Source organism: Piliocolobus tephrosceles, chromosome 5, assembly GCF_002776525.5.
Source record: "Piliocolobus tephrosceles isolate RC106 chromosome 5, ASM277652v3, whole genome shotgun sequence".
Taxonomy (NCBI): domain Eukaryota; kingdom Metazoa; phylum Chordata; class Mammalia; order Primates; family Cercopithecidae; genus Piliocolobus; species Piliocolobus tephrosceles.
In genome coordinates this window covers 150,794,584-150,818,513 of record NC_045438.1, presented here as the reverse complement: position 1 = coordinate 150,818,513, position 23,930 = coordinate 150,794,584, and the positions used below count along the sequence as shown (strand labels likewise).

At 39.6% G+C, this 23,930-nt stretch overlaps 1 protein-coding gene across 3 annotated transcripts in view; it reads right to left on the bottom strand.

The window, feature by feature from the left end:
* The window catches only part of NUP153 (nucleoporin 153), a 94,087-nt gene that overhangs the window by 55,880 nt on the left and 14,277 nt on the right, over window positions 1-23,930 (bottom strand). For all 3 annotated transcript variants that reach the window (XM_023209796.1, XM_023209797.1, XM_023209798.1), the window contains exons 2-5: window positions 18,912-19,134; window positions 3,164-3,412; window positions 2,872-3,011; window positions 2,502-2,630 (exon numbers count right to left, since the gene is read on the bottom strand). In XM_023209796.1, coding sequence (XP_023065564.1) covers window positions 2,502-2,630; window positions 2,872-3,011; window positions 3,164-3,412; window positions 18,912-19,134 — 741 coding nt within the window. The remainder of the gene's footprint in view (window positions 1-2,501; window positions 2,631-2,871; window positions 3,012-3,163; window positions 3,413-18,911; window positions 19,135-23,930) is intronic.

The window sequence follows — 23,930 nt, the reverse complement described above, 5'->3', positions numbered from 1 at the left end:
ACACACACACACACACACACACACACACACACACACACACACACACAAGAGATGTCAACAAAAGTAAAACTTCTGGCCGGGTGTGGTGGCTCATGCCTGTAATCCCAGCACTTTGGGAGGCCGAGGCGGGTGGATCACGAGGTCAGGAGTTTGAGACCAGCCTGGCTAAGATGGTGAGACACTCTATCTCTACTAAAAGTGCAAAAATCAGTCGGGTATGGTGGCAGGCACCTGTTATCCCAGCTACTCAGGAGGCTGAGGCAGAGAACTGCTTGAATCCAGGAGGCAGAGAGTGCACCACTGCACTCAATCGTGGGCGACAGCACAAGACTCTGGCTCAGGAAAAAAAAAAAAAAAAATCTGTTCTTCAAAAGACACTGTTAAGATACACCACAGAATGGGAGAAAATATTTGCAAAACATATAACAAAGTATTTGTACCCTGAAAAATGAACTCTCTCAAAATTTATTAAGAAAATAACCCAATTTTAAAACGGGTGGAAGATTTGAACAGAGACTTCATCAAAGAAGATATTTCACCAAAAGATGGGCTGATAGCAAATAAGCACCAAATAAACACCTGAAAAGACATTCAACATCATTAGTTACTAGGGAAGTACAAATTAAAATCACAAGTTGGGGTTACCACTACATGCCTGCTAGAATAGCAAAAACAAACAAAAAAACCTGACACCACCAAGTGCTGACAAGGATGCACAGCAACTCGTACATTACTAGTCAGAACCAAACCCGGTACCAGCCATTCTGGAAAACGGTTTGGCAGTTTATTATGAAGTTTACTGAATACTTACCATATGACCCATCAATTCAACTCCTAGGTATTTGTATTTACCCAAGAGATGAAAATGAATGCTCACAAAAAACATTCACAGCAGCTTCATTCATAATTGTCAGAAACTGGAAACAACTCAGTGTCTTTTCACTAGTGAATAATAAACCAACTGTATTAACCATACTACTCAGCAATAAAAAGGAACTATTAAAAGATGCAAAAACAGGCCGGGCGCGGTGGCTCAAGCCTGTAATCCCAGCACTTTGGGAGGCCGAGACGGGCGGATCACGAGGTCAGGAGATCAAGACCATCCTGGCTAACACGGTGAAACCCCGTCTCTACTAAAAAATACAAAAAACTAGCCTGGCGAGGTGGCAGGCACCTGTAGTCCCAGCTACTCGGGAGGCTGAGGCAGGAGAATGGCGTAAACCCGGGAGGCGGAGCTTGCAGTGAGCTGAGATCCGGCCACTGCACTCCAGCCTGGGCCACAGAGCGAGACTCCATCTCAAAAAAAAAAAAAAAAAAAGATGCAAAAACAGATGAATCTCAAATGCATTATGCTTAGTAGAATAAGCCAGACTCAAAAGGCTACATATGACTAAATGTATATGACATTCTGGAAAAGCCAAAACTACAGAGAAAGAAAACAGATCAGTGGTTGCCAGAGGGTGGTAGGAGGAGGAAGGACTGACTCAAGAGATACATAAGGTAATGTTCTGGGTTGATGAAAATGTCTGATCAATATTTGATTGCAGAAGTGGTTATATACATAATAATGTGTTTTGTTAAAACTCAAATACTATAAAACAATGGTAAATTTTAATATGTGTAATTTATACCTCATTTAAAAAAAAGAATCACATTTCTTGAGATACACACACATATCTAATACATAAAACATTCACATACGTCTAAATAATGTCTACTTATGCTAAATGAAAAAAATATAACCTAGAGCTGTTATTTTCCCAAAGAATAATATTAAATCAAAACTACTGGCCAGGCACAGTGGTTCACGTCTGTAATCCTAACACGCTGAAAGGCCGAGGATGGGGGATCACAAGGTCAAGAGATCAAGATCATCCTGGCCAACACAGTGAAACCTGTCTCTACTAAAAACATAAAAAATTAGCTGGGCATGGTGGCGTGTGGCTGTACTCCCAGCTACTTGGGAGGCTGAGGCAGGAGCATCGGTTGAAACCAAGAGGCAGAGGTTGCAGTATGGGCCTAGATCATGCTACCATACTCCAGCCTGGGCGACAGAGCCAAGCCTATCTTAAAAATAAATAAATAAAAGAAAATAAAAAATAAATCGGCCAGGCGCGATGGCTCACGCCTGTAATCCCAGCACTTTGGGAGGCTGAGGAGGGCAGATCACAAGGTCAGGAGATCGAGACCATCCTGGCTAACACGGTGAAACCCCGTCTCTACTAAAAATACAAAAAATTAGCCGGACGCGGTGGTGGGCACCTGTGGTCCCAGCTACTCGGGAGGCTGAGGCAGGAGAATGGCGTGGGCCTGGGAGGTGGAGCTTCCAGTGAGCCGAGATCATGCCACTGCACACCAGCCTGGGGGACAGAGCAAGACTCTGCCTCAAAAAATAAAAAATAAAAATAAAGAAATCAAAACTATTTTTTAGCACAAAGTAATTTATTATCCAGTTAAAGTGAAAAAAAAAAAAGGTCATCAACCCTTCTATTGGAACCTACCTGATAAGGTGTATTTCGCAGTTTAGACTGTCTTACAGCAGCCGCTGCCCCACCGTATGTTGTTTTTCCAGGATAAAAAGGAGAGTCTCCAAGCTGACTGGTTTTAAGGACTGAAGAATTCCCAAGTGACTGCACAGAAACACAGTGATAAATTATAAGCCATATGAACCCAGGAGGTGGAGGCTGCAGGGAGCTAAGATGGTGCTGCTGCACTCAAGCCTGGGCAACAGAGAAAGACTCTTGTCTAAAAAAAAAAAAAAAAACCAGGCACACCTGTAAATATATATATTTATATATATATATATATATATATATATATAAATAAAATAAACACTCTAATGTGATTAAATCCAACCCAGTTAGTACTCACAGGGGAAAGTGTTCCAAAGGCAGACAAGTTGAATGCTGGTTTTTTTGAGCTGGTGGCAGTGTGCTGCGAGAGTGAGTGAGAACGTTCAGCTTCTGGGGACCACAGAGGTGGCAATGAAGTGTTCTTTGAAACAGTTATATCTGAAACAAAATTACATAATTCATAGTGATAACACCAATACAAGATCCTAGATTTCTGTAAATACAAAAATTATATCCAAGTCAGGAAAAAAAAAATCCCATAAAATTTAATTTTACTACCCAAATTATGTACTACCACATGTCAAGAATACCTTTATCAGAAGCTCTTGAAGAAAAACCACTAGTAGTTGAGATGTTATCATCATCATGCTGAGAGGTAGAATCTTTAATTTCCTTTACAAGGGAAAATCCTGAACTGCCAATTGGGAATGCCGAGGATGTAGATGGCTGACAGTGTAATGCAGGGGATTCCAACATGGAGAAATTCAGATGGCTCCGATGAAGAGAAGGCCTTGTTAACACATCTGGATAATTTGAAGCAGTACTAGTTGTTGAAGGTTCTTAAAAGAAAAGTATTAATATTATGAATATACAACTTAGAGCAACATGCTACCACAAATAGTTTTTACTTTAAGAAAACACATTATAGTATATAATAGCTTCAATTCAAATCACTGAGGCCTCCCATAATAAGCCCAATATAACATACTCCTAGCCAAAACAAAGTTTCAACTAAAATTAATTTAAATGAGGGCTAATTTTTTTAAACCAGTAAGAGTGATGTGATATGATACAACAGTTGAAATACAACTATTTTTTGCCAGTTGATTAAACCCATTCACTTTTTTGATGGTGTATTTTGTAATACAGAAAATAACCTGTGCCTTATTTATAGTCCTATCATTCTGAGACCATAAAAAATAAGTTTTACCCATATTTTGATACTGTCGCTTTTATTTCAATATGTCTAATCTTGACTCCCATCTGAAATTAGTTATGATGCAGGAGTAAAGAAAGGATTCAGCTTCACTGTTTTCCAAATGGTTAGCCTGTTTATAACCTAAGGTAATCTCTTAAATAAGCTATCCTTTCCTCAATGATTGAGAAGCCACTGTTACCACATACTAAACCATACTAACTTCCAAGACTCTTTATTCCTTCCCTTCCTCTAATGATGTATCTTTATACTTCCGTATGAGTACCAAATGTTTTAAATATTATGCTTTAGAATAAATTTAATGTCTGTTGAAGTTACTGCACCCCACCTTCCCTTTATTAAAATATGAAATTATTAAAATAAATTCTTTTTCAGAATTTATTTGTTTTCAGGGACATTTTCAAAAACTTTAGAATTGTTTCTAGAGTTCCCCAAAAAGAGGCCTCCAGTTAGGATGGAATAACTGGACCAGATCAGCCCTTCTACTGTAAACAACTGTAAGACTGGAGAAAAAATATGAGGCTACTGCTTTCAGATAGTGGAAAGCAGCACAAAAACTCACAAGGTGAGCCCTACGATTACTCAGCTAAGAACATTTTCAGACCTTGAACAGACACCTAAAGTCAAGTAACGCAGAGCAGGAAGAAATCCGAATTCAGGGCACTGGAGAGTAGGGAGCTGTGCAGAGAGGGTCTCCCAGAAATCCACATGGGAGTGTCCAGTGAGCGGACAGGCTGTACATACTCATAGCAAGACCACCTAACCCTTACGCAGCAGCTGCTATGGAGTTGAGAAAACAGAGATACCAGACAGTGTACCGTGCTAGGGGAAAAAACAATGCTGAAGACTCTCAAGTTTTAGGGCCGCCAGAATTTAGAGATCTCATTAACAATGGCATTCAGCTGATATACCAAAAGGTTCCCCCTTAAAAATAAGGAGTGAGTATATAACTAAAGTAAGATATACTACAGATCTCTCCTAAAAAGCCACAGGGGAGACGGAGCTTGGAGGCTAAGGCCCACCATATTGGGAGGCTTAGGAAACACCCTGGACTTCCCACAAATATACATTAACACAGCACAAAACGACAACTACGAAAGTTCAAAATTATCATTAACTGAACTGCCTGCTAAAAACAAGAACCAACACTCTTCAGAGGAAGATGACAGAACCAAGAGTCTCTACACATTATCATTCAAAATGCCAATATAGTCAAAACTCAATGTATAGAAAAAAGAAAACTGATCGATGCACAGGGTAGGGGGATAGGGGAGAGTAGGTGTTAGAAACTTTAACCAAAGGTAGCAGACAAAAACCTTAAAATATTTAGCATAACAAGACTTTAAAGCAGCTATTTGGAATATATTCAAAGTTCCTAAAAGAGCCCTTAAAATTATTTTGACTAGGATCACACTGAATTTAAGGTTTTTAAAAAGAACTGATATCATTCCCAACACTGCTTTTCTACCCACCTTTCCTTTGGTTCAGATCCGCTTTATGACCCTGAGTGGTACTTAAGAGAATTTCTTCTTCTAGAGTGTGACACACTTCTTGTTAAAGTATATGATTTTTTTTTTTTTTTGAGACAGTCTCACTCCGTCGCCCAGGCTAGAGTGCAGTGGCAATCTCAGCTCACTGCAACCTCCACCTCCCAATTGTCTGATACTGCAAATGGGATCCTTTCTTCTTTCATGTTTTCTAATTGGCTACTGCTTAAACAAGAGAGTGGTCAGGTATTTTTCAATATTAACTTTGTGTCAATTGCTACAGTTTTCTTATTCTAACATATTACCACATCCCCATAACTAATTACATTCTTAAAATCTAGAAGTGGTGATAATGGACTTCTACCTTATTCCCAACTTTAATGAGATTGCTTCTAATGTTTCACCATTAAATATGATTCTAGGTTGGGTACAGTGGCTCACACCTGTAATCCTTTGGGAGGCCAAGGCAGGCAGACGACTTGAGATCAGGAGTTCAAGACCAGACTGGCCAACACGGCAAAATCCCATCTCCACTAAAAATATAAAAATTACCCAGGCATGGTGGCACATGCCTGTAATTCCAGCTACCTGCGAGGCTGAAGCATGAGAATCGCTTGAACCTGGGAGGCAGAGGTTGCAGTGAGCTGAGATCGTGCCACTGCATTTCAGCCTGGTTGACAGAGCCCTCTGTCTAAAAAAAAAAAAAAAAAAAAAAAAAGATTCTTGTCTTTGGTTTGAAAAACTGACATGCTAAGGAAGTAACAGTTTCTAAACTCCAAATAGAAACAAAGAGTGAATTTTAAATTTTAGCAAATGTCTATTTACTAAAAAGCAAAAATAAGATCATTTTACCTAGTAACATGGTAAACTATATTAAATCCTGAATGACTACTTGCATTCCTTGATTAATGCTCTCCTCAGTAAGTATTTTGTGATGTGCTGCTAGACTGTATTTACCATTCTGCAGTGTTCTTCTGTGTGCTATCTTCCTAAAAAATTGTCTTGGCTGGACACAGTGGCTCACGCCTGTAGTCCCAACACTTTAGGAGGCCAAGGCAGGAGGATCACTTGAGCCCAGGAGTTCGAGACCAGCCTGGGCAACAAACTGTGACTTCATCTCTACTAAAAATTTAAAAAGTCAGCTGGGTGTGGTTGCACACACCTGCAGTCCCAGCTATTCAGGAGGCTGAGGTGGGAGGATCACTTGAGCCCAGGAGTTCAAAGCTGCAGTGAGCTCTGATGGCACCACTGCACTCCAGCCTGACCAATATAGCAAGACTATCTCATAAATCCTTAAACAATTAAACAATTCTAGATTATTTAGTTCCAAAGTACTGTAACAAAAAATAAAGCAAGCTGCAGATAAAAACACTCAACAAACTAAGACTAGAAGGAAACTACAACATAATAAAAGCCATATATGCAAAACCACACTAACATCATACTTAATGATAAAAGACTGAAAGATTTTTCTCTAAGACCAGAAGACAAAGCTTCTCACTTTCCCCACTTCTATTCAACACAGTATTGTAAATTCTAGTCACAGCAATAAGAGAAATAAATAAAACACATCTAAATTGGAAAAGAAAAAGTAAAAAGTCATGTTTGCAGTTGATATAATCTGACATGTAAATAACAGTGAAGATTCAGTCAAAAGCTGTTAGAACAAATTTAGCCAAGTACCAGGATACAAAAATCAACACACAAAAAAATTTGTTTCTATGCACTAATAATGAACAATCTGAAAAGTAAATTAAGAAAACAATTTCATTTATAATAGCATCAAAAAGAATAAAATATTTAGGAACGAACCAAGGTAAAAGATGTGTATATAGAAACTACAAAATAGTACTAAAAGGAAGAAAACATGAATAAACGGAAAAATATCCCATGTACGTGGACTACAAGACTAAATATTCTTGGGATGTCAATACTATTCAAAGCAATCTATCTACAGATTCAATAGTCTCTATCTAAATCCCAAAGACGTTTTTTGCAGAAATAGAAAACCCATCCTAAAATTCATATGGAATCTCAAGGAACCTCAAAATGCCAAAATAATCTTTAAAAACAACAAAGTTGGAGGTCTCATGCTTTCTGATTTTAAAATTTATTACAGAAGTACAGTAATGAAAACAATGTGGCACTGGTGAGAGAAAACAGGAGGTGGGATGTTGTTTCTCCTTCACTTATTTTTTTTTTTCTCCTCCTCACAAAACCCATAACATCACCTCGCTGATACTATACATGCTAACCCTGAGGGTTTAGTCACACACAAAGAAAACAGCCATTCTTCGGTGCTCTCATAATGTGTAACCATACCTTTTAAAGAATTCCAGGAATTGGTCTTAGGAGATCCAAAACCAAACCAAGGTTGCAAAGTCCACCTCAGGAAGGAATGCGAAATAATTGATTTACAGCATTGTTGCCACCAGCCAGACCCCTACTGGAGATAATCATCGCAACCAGATATGCTGCCTTGCATACCCTACCCTGTAGGTGCTTTGCCCAGCCCAGCCTGCATATCTTACTCCATGTCAATTCCTGTGCTTTGCCTAATAAAAAAATTCCTGCTGGCTTTTTCTGGGAAGCCAGGAAGAGGATCCTTGAGCCTCACCTCCATTGTTTCCCTTGTGCTCAAGCAGAAGCCCTGAAATAAAAGTCCTGTCTGGGAAATCTGCTTGGCTCAGTGTTAATTTCCATTACATGGGAAACCAAAGGGCCTGTGGTCTGTAATACTAGAATAAAGACAAACAATATAGACCATGCAAGTGAACACAGGGCCCAGAAACAAACTACCATATTTGATCAAACGATCTTCAACAAGGATTTCAAGACCACTCTATGGGAAAAAGATGGTCTCTTCATTAAATGGTTTGAAAAACTGGATATCCACATGGAAAAGAATGAACCCTTATCTTGAACCATATACGAAAATTAACTCTAAATGGATTAAAGACCAAAGTATAACACCCAAAACTAAAAAACTTTTAGAAGAAAACAGATTTTCAGGACATGAGATTTGACAATGATTTATTAAACATGACACTAAAAGCACAGGCCACAGAAACAAAAACAAATAGGACTACATCAAATGTAAAAACTTTTATGCATCAAAGGATGTAATCAACAGAGTAAAAGGCCAACCTACAGGATGGGAGAAAATATCCACAAATTATATATGTGATAAGGGATTAATATCCAGAACATAGAAAGAACTCCAACCCCCAGTGAAAATGGCTTTTATCAAAAACGCAATAATGGATGCTGGTGAGGATATAGAGAAAGGAGAATCCTTGTACACTGGTGTTGGTGGGAATGTCAATTAGTACAACCATTATGGAGAACATCATTGAGGTTTCTCACAAAAACTAAAAGTAGAACCGCAATATGATCCAGCAATCCCACTGCTGGGTATATATCCAGGATAAAGGAAACTAGTATATCAAAGAGATAATCTGCACTCACATGTTTACTGCAGCACTATTCACAATAGCCAAGATGTGGAATTGACCTAAGTATCCATCCACAAATGAATGGACAAAGAAACTGTGCTACATATACACAATGGAGTATTATTCAGCCATTAAAAAAAAAAAGAATTAAATCTTGCCATTTGCAACAATATAGATGGAAATGCAGAACATCACATTAAGTGAAATAAGCCAGGCACAAAAAGACAACTATCACATGTTCCCAAATGTGACAGCTTAAAAAAAAAAGGGGGGGTGGGGGGGACTGTTCCATGGAGACAGAGAATGGAATGACGATTACCAGTAGGGAACTCATGGAGACAGAGAACAGAATGATGGTTACCAGAAGATAGAAAGGGCTGTGGTGAACGGGAGATAAACAGAGGACACAAAAATACAGTTAGAAGGAGTAAGATCTAGTGTTTGGTAGCATACAATACAGCAAATATAACAACAATTCATCATCTTATTTCAAAATACCTAAAACAGTGGAATTAGAACGTTGCTAACACAAAGAAATAATAAATTCTAGGGGTAATGGACATCCCAATTACCCTGATTTGATCAGTACACATTGTATGTTTATATCAAAATATTACATGTACCCCATATGTGTGTACAAATATTATGTATCTATAATAATTACAAATAAACTTTTAAAAAAGGTAAATCCAAGCAAAAAATAAAAAAGAATTCCTACAACCCCCTCCCCCCAAAAAAGAAGTTGATTAAAAAGGGGGCAAAGAACCGAAATAGGCATTTCTCTAACATTACAGACAGATGGCCAAAAAGTATATGAAAAGATGTTCAACATCACTAACCATCAGAGAAATGCAAATTAAAACCACAGTGAGATAACATTTCATACCCATCAGGGCAGCTATTAACAAGAAAAGGGAAAATAAATGTTAGTAAGAATGTGAAGAAATTGTACACTGTCAGTGGGAATATAAAACAGTGCAGCCACTCCGGAAATAGTAATTTCTCAAACAATTAAGGACAGAATTTCCTTATGATCTAGCAATTCCACTCTGGGTATATACCCAAAGGAACTGAAAGCAAGGTATCAAAGAGATTTGTGTGCTCATGTTCACAGCAGCATCATTCACAAGAGCCAATAGGTAGATGCAACTCAAATCTCCATCAACAGACAAATGGATAAGCAAAATGTGATATATACATTCAATATATTATTCTGCCTTAAAAAGGAAATTGTGATACATGCTACAACATGAATAACCTTGAAGGCATTATGCTAAATGAAATAAAGCCAATAACAAAGACAAATGCTGTATGAAAACATGAGGTACATGAGATAAACATTAATTAACATGAAGTACTTAGCAGAGAGAGTACTGTAGAACTGTGACTGGCAGGGCCTGAGGGGAGAGAGGAAATGAGGGGGTATTGTTCAATGGGTATAGACTTTCAGTTTTGTAAGATGAAAAACTCTTAGATGAAAAGTGGTAATGGTTGCGCAATAATGAGAATATACTTAAAGTCCCTGAACAGTGCACTGCAAAATAACATAAATTATATGTTATATATATTTTACCGCGATTCCATCGCAGTTAAAAAGACAATAATTTTTTAAAATAATTATTCATTAAAAATCCTATTTTAAAAATCTGATAGAATATGTAAATTTATTTTATATATGATAATTTATTATCAGGAGGACTCAGGTTAACAGAGATACTGGGCCGGGTGTGATGGCTCACGCCTGTAATGGGAGGCTTTGGGAGGCTGAGGCAGGCAGATCACGAGGTCAGGAGATAGAGACCATCCTGGCTAACACGGTGAAACCCCATCTCTACTAAAAATACAAAAAATTAGCCAGGCATGGTGGTGGGTGCCTGTAGTCCCAGCTACTTGGGAGGCTGAGGCAGGAGAACGGCGTGAACCCAGGAGGCAGAGGTTGTAATGAGCCGAGATCATGCCACTGCACTCCAGCCTGGGTGACAGAGCAGGAATCTGTCTCAAAACAAAACAAAACTAAACTAAACTAAACTAAACAAAATAAAACAAAACAAAACACCAGAGATACTGTCTGGGGCTTAGAAATCCACTGGCAGAGGTATCTAAACCAATCAGCATTTACACATAATAAATATTTCAATTTATCTGCAATCAGGATTTACATACACATAGGCTGAAATGTTTCCTGGGGTATCAAGTATTCCAATATTACTGTAGTATATTATACTACGAAAATGCTTTTTACTTATCCCATTCTCTCATCCCTGCATCAGTTTCTCCTATAGGAGAAAAGTAACAGCATAATTTTCCAACTCTTGGCAGACATCAACTACATCTAGTATATACAGACACCAAAGAGGAAAAAGAAATCCAACACAGGCCAGGTATGGTGGCTCATGCCTATAATCCCAGCACTTTTAGGAGGCTGAGGCAGGAGGATCACTCGAGGCCAGGAGTTCAAGACCAGCCTGGGCAACATAGTGAGGCCTCACCCCTACTAAAAATTTTTAAAACATAGCTAGGCATGGCAGCACGCTCTTGTAGTCCCAGCTACCTGGGAGGGGAGGGTGAGGAGGAGAATGTAAAGTGAGTCACACCGTTTTTTGTTTCCCAGGGCATACAAAAGTTATGTTTACACTACACTATAGCCTATTAAGTGTGCAATAGCATTATGACAATAAAAACAATGTACCTACTTTAAAAAAATAATTGCTAACAAATAACAATCTGCTGAGCCTTTAGAAAGTCATAATCTTTTAGGTGGTGGTAACAGGTCTTTGCCTCAATGTTGATGGCTACTGACTGATCCGGGTGATGAGTACTAAAGGCTGGGGTGGTGGTGGCAATTTCTTAAAATAAGACAACAATGAAGTTTGCCTCATCGATTGACTATTCCTTTAACAAAAGATTTCTCTGTGGCATGCAATGTTTTTGATAGCATTCCAACTGCAGAATTTTCAAAATGGGAGTCAGTCCTCTCAAATTTTGCTGCTGCTGTATCAACTAAGTTTATGTAATATTCTATATTATTCTGTAATCTTAAAAATGTGCACAGTATCTTTACCAAGAGTAGATTCCATCTCAAGAAACCACTTTCACCAGGCGTGGTGGCTCACAACTACAATCCCAGCACTTCCGGAGGCCAAGAGGGACGGATCACAAGATCAGGAGCTAGAGATCATCCTTGCCAACACGGTGAAACCCCATTTCTACTAAAAATACAAAAAATTACCTGGGCATGGTGGCACATGCCTTAGTCCCAGCTACTCGGGAGGCCAAGGCAGGAGAATTGCTTGATCCCAGGAGGCAGAAGTTGCAGTGGGCTGAGATTGCACCACTGCACTCCAGAGTGGGCAACAGAGCAAGACTGTCTCAAAAAAAAAAAAAAGCACTTTCTTTGCTCATCCCTAAGAAGCAACTCCTCATCCATTCAAGTTTGAGTGTAAGATGCTGCAGTAATTCAGTCACATCTTCATACTCCACTTCTAATTCTAGTTCTCTATTTCCACCACATTTCTAACATTTGTAGTTCCTTCCTCCACTGAAGTCCCGAACCCCTCAGAGTTATCCATGGGGATTGGAATCAACTTTCTCTAAACTCCTATTCATGTTAATATTTGAACCTCCTCCCGTAAATCACAAATGATTTTTCTCCCCCCAGTTAGCCTTGACTTGAAACTCAACGAATGTTCTTAATATCATCTAGAATGGTGAATCTTTTCCAAAAGGTTTTCAATTTACTTTACCCAGATCTATCTGAGGAATGACTATGACAGCTATAGCCATATGAAAGGTATTTCTTAAATAATCAGACTGGAAAGTCAAAATGCCTCCTTGATCCATGGGCTGCAGAATGGACATTGTATTATTAAGCATGAGAACAACATGAATCTCCACGCACATCTCATTAGAGCTCTTGGGTGACCAGACGCACTATCAATGAGCAGTGCTATTTCAAAAAGCATCTTTTTGTCCCCAAACAAGAGGTCTCAACAACACGGGCTTAAAATGTTCAGTAAACCATGCTGTAAATAAATGTGCCATCATCCAGGTTTTGTTGTTCCAATTACACAGCACAGGCAGAGTAGATTTAGCATAATTCTTAGGAGCCCTAGGATCTTTGAAATGGTAAATAAGCATTGGCTTCAACTTACAGTCACCAGTTGCATTAACCCCTAATAAGAGAGTTAGCCTATCCTTTGAAGCTAGGCATTGACATCTCTTCTCCGGCTATCAAAATCCTAGATGGTATCTTCTTCCAACAGGAGACCACGTTTCATCTGAAAATATGTTGTGCAGCATAGTCATCTGATACAGTTTAGATGTCTGTCCCCTCCAAATCCTATGTTGAAATGTGATCCCCAATGTTGGGAGTGGGATCGAATGGGAAGTTTTCGGGTCATGGGGGCAGATTCCTCATGAATGGCTTGGTATCCTCCCCAGGGTAATGGCCTCAAGTGATATTTGGTTGTTAAAAAGTCTGGGACCTCTGTGCTCTTGCTCCCTTCTCTCTCCATGTGACTGATATGCCTGCTCCCACTCTGCCTTCTGCCATGAGTAAAAACTTCCTGAGACCACACTAAAAGCCAAGCAGATGCTGGTGCCATGCCCACACAGCTTGCAGAACCATGAGCCAAATAAGCCTCTCTTCTTTATAAATTACCCAGTCTCGAGTATTCTTTTACAGAATGCAAAATGGACTAATACACCACCTTCGTCAGTGCTCTTAGCTAATCTTCTGGATAACTTATTGCAGCTCCTACATCAGCACTTGTTGCTTCACCTTGCCCTTTTATGTTATAGAGACAGATTCTTTCCTTAAACCTCGTGAATAAATCTCTGCTGGCTTCCAACTTTTCTTCTGCAGCTTCCTCATCTCTCTCAGCCTTCACAGAATTCAAGGCAGTTAGGGCTTGCTCTGGATTACGCTTTGGCTTAAGGGAACGTTGTAGTTAGTTTGATCGTCTACCCAAACCACTCGAACTTTCTACACATCAGTAACTGGTTGCTTTGTTTTCCTATTATGTTTTGTGTGTTAACTAGAGCAGCACTTTTAATTTCCATCAATAACATTTCCTTTGCATTCACAAGTTGGCTAACTGGTACAAGAGGCCTAGCTTCAGGCCTGTCTCAGCTGTCCACATGCCTTCCTCACTAAACTTAAGTACTTACAGCTTTTGGATAAAAGACGGGGAACTCTAATTTTCACTGAAACACTCAGAAGCCATTGTAAGGTTATTAATTAGCCTAATTTCAATATTGTCAGAGAATAGGGAGGCCCAGAAAGAGGGAGAGAAAAGGGGAGTAGCCAGTCGGTGGAGTAGCCGGAACACACACAACATTTACTGATTAAGTTCATCATCTTATATGGCTGTGGCTCGTGGCACCCCAGAACAATTACAATAGTAATACCAAAGAGCACTGATTACCATGATAGATACAGAATTTAAAAGTTTGAAATACTGCAAGAATTACCAAAATGTAACAGATACAAGGTGAGCATGTGCTGGTGGAAAAATGGCACTGATCAACTTTCTTGACATGGGATTGCCACAAACTCAATTTGTAAAAAATGCAGTATGTGCAAAGTGCAATAAAATATGTATTTATAAAATTAACATTTAGTAAACAATTAAATTTATTTAGGACTGCCATGTTAGCTTTCCAGAATCTGACACTACTTCATCAGCAGATATATAGTCATGCACCACATAAGAACAGTCAACTAGCCTGGCGCAGTGGCTCACGCCTGTAATCCCAGCACTTTGGGAGGCTGAGGCGGGCAGATCACGAGGTCAGCAGATCGAGACCATCCTGGCTAACATGCTGAAACCCGTCTTTACTAAAAATACAAAAACATTAGCCGGTAGTCGGGCATGGTGAGGGGCGCCTGTAGTCCCAGCTATTCCAGAGGCTGAGGCAGGAGAATGGCATGAACCCGGGAGGCGGAGTTTGCAGTGAGCCAAGATCACACCACTGCACTCCAGTCTGGGCAACAGAGCAAGACTCCGTCTCAAAAAAAAAAAAGAAAAACAGTCAACTACAGAACACATATGCAACAGTGGTCCCATAAGATTATGAAGACACTGAAAAATCTGTATCACCTAGTGACATCATAGTCATCCTAACGCCTTAGTGCAATGTATTACTCAGGAGTCTGCAGTCATGCTGATGTGAATAAATCCAGTGTTGCCAGTCAAATAAAACTAGAGCACATACATTTATGTACTCTATATACTATACTTGGTAATGATTAATAAATGACTATGTAACTGTTTTACGTATTTACTATACCTTTTATCATTAGAGTATACTATCCTTCCACTTACATTAAAAAAAAAAAAAATTGGCTCCCAGGTGGTGGCTCACACCTGTAATCCCAGCACTTTGAGAGGCCAACGCAGGCGGCTCACTTGAGGCCAGTTCAAGACAAGCCTAAGCAACACAGTTAGACCTCGTCTCTACAAAAAAAATTTAAAAATTAGCTGGGCATGGTGGCACATGCCTATAGTCCCAACTACTTGGGAGGCTGAGGTGGGAGGATCGCTTGAGCCTGGAAGGTTGAGGTTGCAGTGAGCCATGATTGCGCCACTGTACTCCTGGGTAACAGAACGAGACCTTGTCCTTAAAAAAAAAAAAAAAGTCAACTGTAAACAGCCTCAGGTAAGTCCTTCTGGAAGTATTCCAGAAGAAGGCATTGTTATCATAGGAGATGACAGCTCCATGCATGTTACTGCCTCTGAAGAGTATCCACTGGGACAAGATGTGGGGGGCAGAAGGCCATGATATTGATGATACTGACTTTACGTAGGGCTAAGTTAATGTGTGCATGTCTTAATTGTAAACAAAAGTTTTAAAAGTTAAGGAAAAAAACAGTACTACAGAAAAAAGCTTAGAGAATAAGGACATTAAAAATATTTTTGTTCAGCTATATAATCTGTTTATGTTTTAAGCTGTTTTAACAAGAGTAAAAAAGTTTTTTACATTTCAAAAATTTATAAGTAAGTTACAGTAAGCAAAGGTTTATTGTTGAAGAAATATCCTTTAGTAAATTATAACCTAAGTGAACAGTGTTTATATAAAGTTTACAGGACTGTACAATAATGTTTTTAGGCCTTCAGATTCACTGACACTCACTCATCGACTCACCCACAGCAGCTTCCAGTCCTGTAAGCTTCATTTAGGATTAAGTATCCTAAACAAGCATACCATTTTTTATCTTTTATATCATATGTACCTTTTCTATGCTTATATATGTTTAGATACACAAATATTCACTATTATAATTGCCTACAGTATTCAACACAGTAACAGGCTGTGCAGGTTTGTAACCTAGGAATAGGCTACACAGCCTAGGTAAGAGTAGGCTAAGTTAGTGTGAGTATACACTATGATATTTGCAGTGACAAAACTGCCTAACAATGTACTTCTCAGAATGTATCCCCATAGTTAAGCAACACATAACTGTTTTGAGAATGCACTGTCAAATTTAAGTGTAATGCCTCACAGAGTAAATATGAACTGCAATTTCTCTGTAATATCTAGTAAGATCTATATTCATCGTATTGGGGAGTTTAATAAGATGTGTGAGTCACATAAGTCACTCTTATGTGACTACAGGTATTAATAAGTAGACAAAGGTCAAGGCAGACTAAAAGAAATGTCTGGCCAACATGGTGAAATCCTGTCTCTACCAAAAAGTACAAAAAATTAGCCGGGCGTGGTGGCGGGTGCCTGTAATCCCGGCTACTCAGGAGGCTGAGGCAGGAGAAATGCTTGAATCCGGGAGGCGGAGGTTGCACGGGAGGCGGAGGTTGCAGTGAGCTGAGATCACGCCACTGCACTCCAGCCTAGACAACAGAGCAAGACTCCACCTCAGAAAACAAAACAAAAACAAAACAAGAACTGACCGGGACTTACAAGGTTTAAGATAGCAGGATTCAGATCTAAGACAAGCATGAGGCAGAAAAATGCTATCAAGTTTTTGAAGTAGGCCAGGCACAGTGGCTCACACCTGTAATCCTAAGCACTTTGGGAGGCCAAGGCAGGCAGATCGCTTCTGCTCAGGAGTCCAGTCTGGGCAAAATGGAGAAACCCCATCTCTACTAAAAAAAAAAAAAAAAAAATTAGCCAGGACTGGTGGTCTACACCTGTAGTCCCAGCTACTTGGGGGGCTGAGGTGGGAGGATCACTTGAGCCAGGAGGTGGAGGTTGCAGTGAGCTGACATTGTGCCACTGCACTTCAGCCTGTGTAACAGAGTGAGACCTTGGCTCAAAAAAAGAAAATTAAAAAAAATTTTTTTAAGTTTTTGAAGTAGGTATCAAATTGCTGCCCACAATTTGCTTCTAAATATATCAGGTGAGCTGGGGATAGGAAGGTAGGGAAATAGATGTGGGAAGAGTAAACAAGATCAGCCATGACTTGATTATTGTTGAAGCTCAGTGATGGGGAGCTGGGGGCAGCGGGTCGGCAGGGAGGGGGTTGTCATTGTACTATCCTCTTTATTTCTCTAGGTTGAAAAATTTTCCACAATAAAGTTTAGAAGTTATGCACAAACGTGTGTATAATATACATGTAACAGAACATCTTCCTTATACATTTAATAATATAATGAATAAAATCAGTGTGAGTTGACCTTGGCATAAATTCAACCTGCTACTTTCATGAAAATACAAATACACACAAACTGTACAGAGAATGAGAAACTCCACGTCTTTCACCCCTAAATTCTTCAAGTTAGTTAATCCTTACAAATATGCTCATTAGGATAGAACAGATAGTTTCTATAACCATCTTAGAAAAGACAGTCACTGTAGATATACCAGAACTCTCTAACCAAAAGGAAACAAATCTCATAACCAGGAAACAGGAGGGGAAAAAAACAGAAAAAGAAAAGCCAGAGTCCCTTTCACCGGCCAGAAAAGAAAGTAACACAGAGGCAGTCAGCTTAGAGATCTACCAGATAAAACCTCAAGATGGCTTCTGGTAATATATTTAAAAGCAATCTTGAAAAGTACAGATATTAAAACTTTAGTTACTCTAATAAAAGTAAGTGGACATTCAAAGAATACATTTAGTTGAACATTACTAAGAAAAATTAGATTTGCCATTTCTCTAAAATAAAAACCGTTCTTTCAGGGCCATTTCATTATCACTATTTTTTACTACAGACAGATCAGGCAGGGAGATGTTGCTAAGCACACCAAAATTAACGGGGCATATATCCAAATCAATTATTTATTTGAGACTTTAACACACGACTACAAAAAGTTTTGTAATTATGTATTTCAAAACATGTAGTGAAAGAAAAAATATTTATACTGAAAGAAACATACACAGAGATAAGTTGGGCTTCATCAAAATCTAAAACTTGTGCTTTAAAGGATAGGATTGGCTTGGCACTGTGTCTCACGCTGGTAATCCCAGCACTTTGGGAGGCCGAGTCGGGTGGATTATCCGAGGTCAGGACTTTGAGACCAGCCTGGTCAACGTGGTAAAACCCCGTCTCTATTAAAAATACACAAAAAAATTGGCCAGCTACAGGGGCACACGCCTGTAATCCCAGCTACTTGGGAAGCTGAGGAAGAAGAATCACTTGAACCTGGCAGGCAGAGGTTGCAGTGAGCCAAGATCCAAGATGGCGCCACTGCACTCCAGCCTGGTGACAAAGTGAGACTCTGTCTCAAAACAAAAACAAAAACAAAAGGGCCGGGCGCAGTGGCTCAAGCCTGTAATCCCAGCACTTTGGGAGGCTGAGGTGGGCGGATCAGGAGGTCAGAAGATCGAGACCATCCTGGCTAACATGGTGAAATCCCGTCACTACTAAAAACATAAAAAATTAGTCGGGCGCAGTGGCGGGTGCCTGTAATTCCAGCTACTTGGGAGGCTGAGGCAGGAGAATGGCGAGAACCCAGGAGGCGGAGTTTGCAGTGAGCCGAGATAGCAGCCTGGGCAACAGAGCAAGATTCCATCTCAATAAATAAATAAATAAGTAAATAAATAAATAAATAAATAAATAAATAAATCGCTGATAAAAAAAGATACCCAATTTGAACCTGATTATCATCCTCCTCCCACACGGTTTATGTACTGCCTGATTAGATTTACCATAACTAGGTAATATATTCAAAATTAGGGCATGAAAACCTATCATTCATGACAAAATATCCACATTTTACTTACCTTCTGTATTACTGACTGCCGGCTCAGGTGTGATTCTCCCATCAGTAATATTAGAGCTCTCCTCATCGGCATATATCAGATGGTCCTCTTTATTTTCCGGCCAGCGTGGAACCTCGCTTGTGTCTGTTGAACAGCTGCATACATCTTCATTCTTGTTGAAGTATCTTTGTAGCCACCCTGGCACAATATTCTTAAAAGACTCTGTAACCCTGCTAAGAATGCCCTATTGGGAGAAAAAACATATTATGACAGTTTCAGAAACTTATCTTTTTAAAGTAAGTACCTACTTACTGAAAGCCAGGCCAAGCAAAACACAAAGGTGTCCAACAAGTTTGCCAAAATTCAGTTACTACAGTTACTGCTAACATAATGGTTTTTACAAATTCTACAGATGTGAAATTCTTCCTTCTATATGCATACACAAGCCAATAATTGTCCCAAATGGCTGTATTATTCTAATCCTTTAAAAAAACCCCCAAAGGCCAAATACACAATACCAAGCACAGATTTACTAATATGTAATACATGTTTTAATCCCAGAGAAAAGGTATCCATTTTTTTCCCAGTATGTTAAAACAAACACAAACAACACTTTCAATAGCTTTCTCAAGCAATTATTTTGCTGTACATTCTTTAAGAAAAATAAAAATTCAGACAAGTAGAAATATGAGAGTTTAAAAAAAAAAAAACAAAAAATTAGGAACTAACACAATCTGGCCGAGTGAGGGGGCTCACGCCTGTAATCCTAGCACTTTGTCGGGGCTGAGGTGGGCAGATCACCTGAGGTCGGGAGTATGAGACCAGCCTGACCAATATGGAGAAACCCCGTCTCTACTAAAAATACAAAAAATTAGCTGGGCATGGTAGCGCATGCCTATAATCCCAGCTACTCAGGAGGCTGAGGCAGGAGAATCGCTTAAACCTGGGAGACAGAGGTTACAGGGAGCCCAGATTGCACGACGGCACTCTAACCGGGACAACAAGAGCAAAACTCCATCTCCAAAAAAAAAAAAAAAAAAAAAAAACAATTAATCCAACAAAAATAAACTCAAGAAACAACCTTTTCTGATGCTGAAATTTCACTATAGCAAATGTTGGCTGAAAATCTCAGTGATTAATTTTATTACGGTAACTTTTTTTTTTTTTTTTTGGTTGAGACGGAGTTTTGCTCTTGTTGCCCAGGCTGGAGGGCAATGGCGTGATCTCGGCTCACCACAACCTCCGCCTCCCGAGTTCAAGTGATTTTCCTGCCTCAGCCTCCCGAGTACCTGGGACTACAGGCATGAGCCACCACACCCAGCTAATTTTGTATTTTTGGTAGAGACGGGGTTTCTCCATGTTGGTCAGGCTGGTCTTGAACTCCCGGCCTCCGGTGATCTGCCCGCCTCCGCCTCCGCCTCCCAAAGTGCTGGGATTACAGGCATAAGCCCCCGTGCCCAGCTATTATGGTAACTTTTAAAAGAAGGAAGGGAAAGTAATGTGGTATAATAGCTATCAGTATTATTTTTATTGTAGTTTGGCTATGTACCAGATACTATTCTAAGCAATTTATACATATTATTCAGTTTAATCCTCACCATAACTTTATGAATTAATATTCCCACCTTACGGATAAAAGAGAGATAATGAAGTTAAATAACTTGCCCAGGCTGGGCGCGGTGGCTCAAGCCTGTAATCCCAGCACTTTGGGAGGCCGAGACGGGCGGATCACGAGGTCAGGAGATCGAGACCATCCTGGCTAACATGGTGAAACCCCGTCTCTACTAAAAAATACAAAAAACTAGCCGGGCGTGGTGGCGGGCGCCTGTAGTCCCAGCTACTCAGGAGGCTGAGGCAGGAGAATGGCGTGAACCCGGGAGGCGGAGCTTGCAGTGAGCTGAGATCCGGCCACTGCACACCAGCCTGGGCGACAGAGCAAGACTTCGTCTCAAAAAATAAATAAATAAAAATAACTTGCCCAAATTACAAACACAACTACCACAGTATATCTAAGATAGAGTACAAGTATGGGCTTTGGGATTGCCAGGACCTTTGAGGACGTCCTTGTGCTTGGATTTACTCTAGGTAAAATAAGAATACCTCTGCCTCCTATTATTTATAGTAATTATAATGAAAATCAAATGAAATAATGTGAAGGCATGTATCAATTTACAAGGTATAATAGAAATATACTGAAAACTTTTTTACTAACAAGGAAAAAAGCTGGCAATAGACAAACTGCGGTAAGGTAACCAATTTTAGGCAACAATTTCTTTCACAAAGCAGATTTAGTAGGGTGTCAGAGAAAGAGTCAAAGAACGGAAAAAAGTGACTCAGTAGGTACAGAAAACAATAAAGTCAAGGTAGAATATATAAATCTACCTAGAAGGGAAACTCAAGACAGAGGCCTTAAAATATACTGCTAACAAAAAAAAATGGAAGATACTTCTGATACAGGCACTTGAACAGTAATGTCCTTACTATTTGAAAAGGTATAGGTAACAACTGAGAAGCATGTAATTATTTTTCCGTGTATTGTGCAAATTTTCAACAGATCTACAAGTAAGCTCTCTATCAAACACATGAAGCCAAGTTCTAGAACACATAAGTTCTAGAACAACATAAATTCACTGTTCCCTTTTTCTTTGCTAATATTACAGTATTAGTTACTATGGAAAGACTATATACCTATATCCAATATTTAATATTTGTAAAAACACACCTAATACTAGTTATTTATCCCATTTCCATACTTCAAGACTTGAAAGTGTTTACAAACTATAATACAGTTAAAGACAGACTTAAGGCTGGGCGCAGTGGCTCATGCCTATAATCTCAGCACTTTGAGAGGCTGAGGCAGGCGGATCACTTGCAGTCAGGAGTTCGAGACCAGCCTGACCAACATGGTGAAATCCCATCTCTACTAAAAATACAAAAAGTTAGCTGGGCGTGGTGCCAGGTACCTGTAATCCCAGTTACCAGAGAGGCTGAGGCAGGAGAATTGCTTGAACCTGGGAGGTAAAGGTTGCAGTGAGCCAAGATCGGGCCATTGCACCCAGCCTGGGCGACAGAGCGAGACTCCAGCTCAGAAAAAAAAACAAAAAAAGACTTAAAAACAAAGACATACTTGATATAGGTGAGAGGCTAGCTAATGCACTACAGCAAGAATTTTCTTTTTTTTCCAGAGACCTGTGTCACACCAGATAAGAGTGCAATAGCACGTGATCATGGCCCACTGCAGCCTCAAACTCCTGGGCTCAAGTAATCTTCTCGTCTCAGCCTTCCAAGTAGCTAGGACTACAGCTATAGCAATTATAGAATCCAGCTATAGCAATTATAGAATTTAAGGCAGATTCAAAAAATTTCTGTGGACTTCCAGTACGGTGTTTAGCTACTAAAAGTATCAGAGATTCCTGTGATCCCTATCCATCTAAGGCAAGTATAGAACAACTTTAAATTGGCGTCACACTCACTCATAGATCCCTTATGTGGCAGCATCAGGTATCTTCAAAAATAATTAGAAGACAAAACTGTTCAAAGTGGATATAATAAAGCTCATTCACTAAAATACATGAACTTTGCTTATAGACATATTTTCTATACTAAAATTTAACCAACTTATCTAGTCTCAGCCCAGAAAAGCTTAATACGGGAACAGTGAGACAGAGACATTACTAGTTGCACAGAGAATGACAGCATGAAGAGTAAAAAGGAATGCAGATTATATTAGCTGGAAGTGTGGCACAGGCCTGCAGTCTTAGCTACTTGGGAGGCTGAGACAGGAGAATCACTTGAGCCTAGGAATTCAAGGTTGCAGTGAGCTATGATTGTACCATTGCACTCCAGCCTGGGTGACAGAGACCCTGTCTCTAAAAACAAAGACAAAAAGAAAGGAGGGAGGAAGGGAAGAAGGAAGGAAAATAATAAAACTGACCTGGAACCAGAATGAAAGAACCAACATCCTTGCATTTCAAGACCCAAATATACCTTTGTAGGTTAAATGACCCTAAGTCATTAAGAAAAAGTTAAATTAAGCTTAATATAATTGAGTAGTCCTCAAAGTGTGATCCCTTTTTAGCAGTATTATCAGCATCATCCCAGGTCCTTCTCCAGTCCTACTAAAGGATAAACTCCAGAGGTAGGTCCCACCTGTTTTTTTTTTTTTTTTTTTTTTTTTTTTTTTTTTTTTTTTTTTTTTGAGACGGAGTCTTGCTCTGTCGCCCGAGCTGGAGTGCAGTGGCCAGATCTCAGCTCACTGCAAGCTCCGCCTCCCGGGTTTACGCCATTCTCCTGCCTCAGCCTCCCGAGTAGCTGGGACTACAGGCGCCCGCCACCTCGCCCGGCTAGTTTTTTGTATTTTTAGTAGAGACGGGGTTTCACCGTGTTAGCCAGGATGGTCTCGATCTCTTGACCTCGTGATCCGCCCGTCTCGGCCTCCCAAAGTGCTGGGATTACAGGCTTGAGCCACCGCGCCCGGCCGGTCCCACCTGTTTTATCAAGCCCTCTGAAGTGATTCTAATATTGGAAATCAGATACATTTCAGGAAATTAAGATACATTTTAGAGAAGCCCCTCCAAAACAGATGAATAAAATTGCACATTCTTGAAAGGCTTAATCTTCAGTTATCTAGAAAAAATATACATGTGGAGCACTAGTCGGATAATATTTAAGATTATAATGAAAATATTCTAAAGTGAATCAAACAAATCTTACAGACCATTTTAGACTGTGCTAAATAGAGTTCATAAAACTGTTTTCCTAGTGTTTCCCAAACTTTAGCCATGATTTTCACCTGTACTGTTTTCCTCTGAATCCACTCACTTGGATTTAAAGTTTTTCTTTAAATCTACTCACTTTTCTTAAAATTTAGCTTTTTCCTACATACACACACACATGCACACTTATAAAATCACAGATTTGACGCTGTGCTAGTATCCACTTGTCCTTTTCTCAGCCCATTCTTGATAGGCTGTTTCTATGGACTGCACTACCAACTGGTTTCTGGTAAGACTGCCCCATGAAAGATATTAGACAACACTA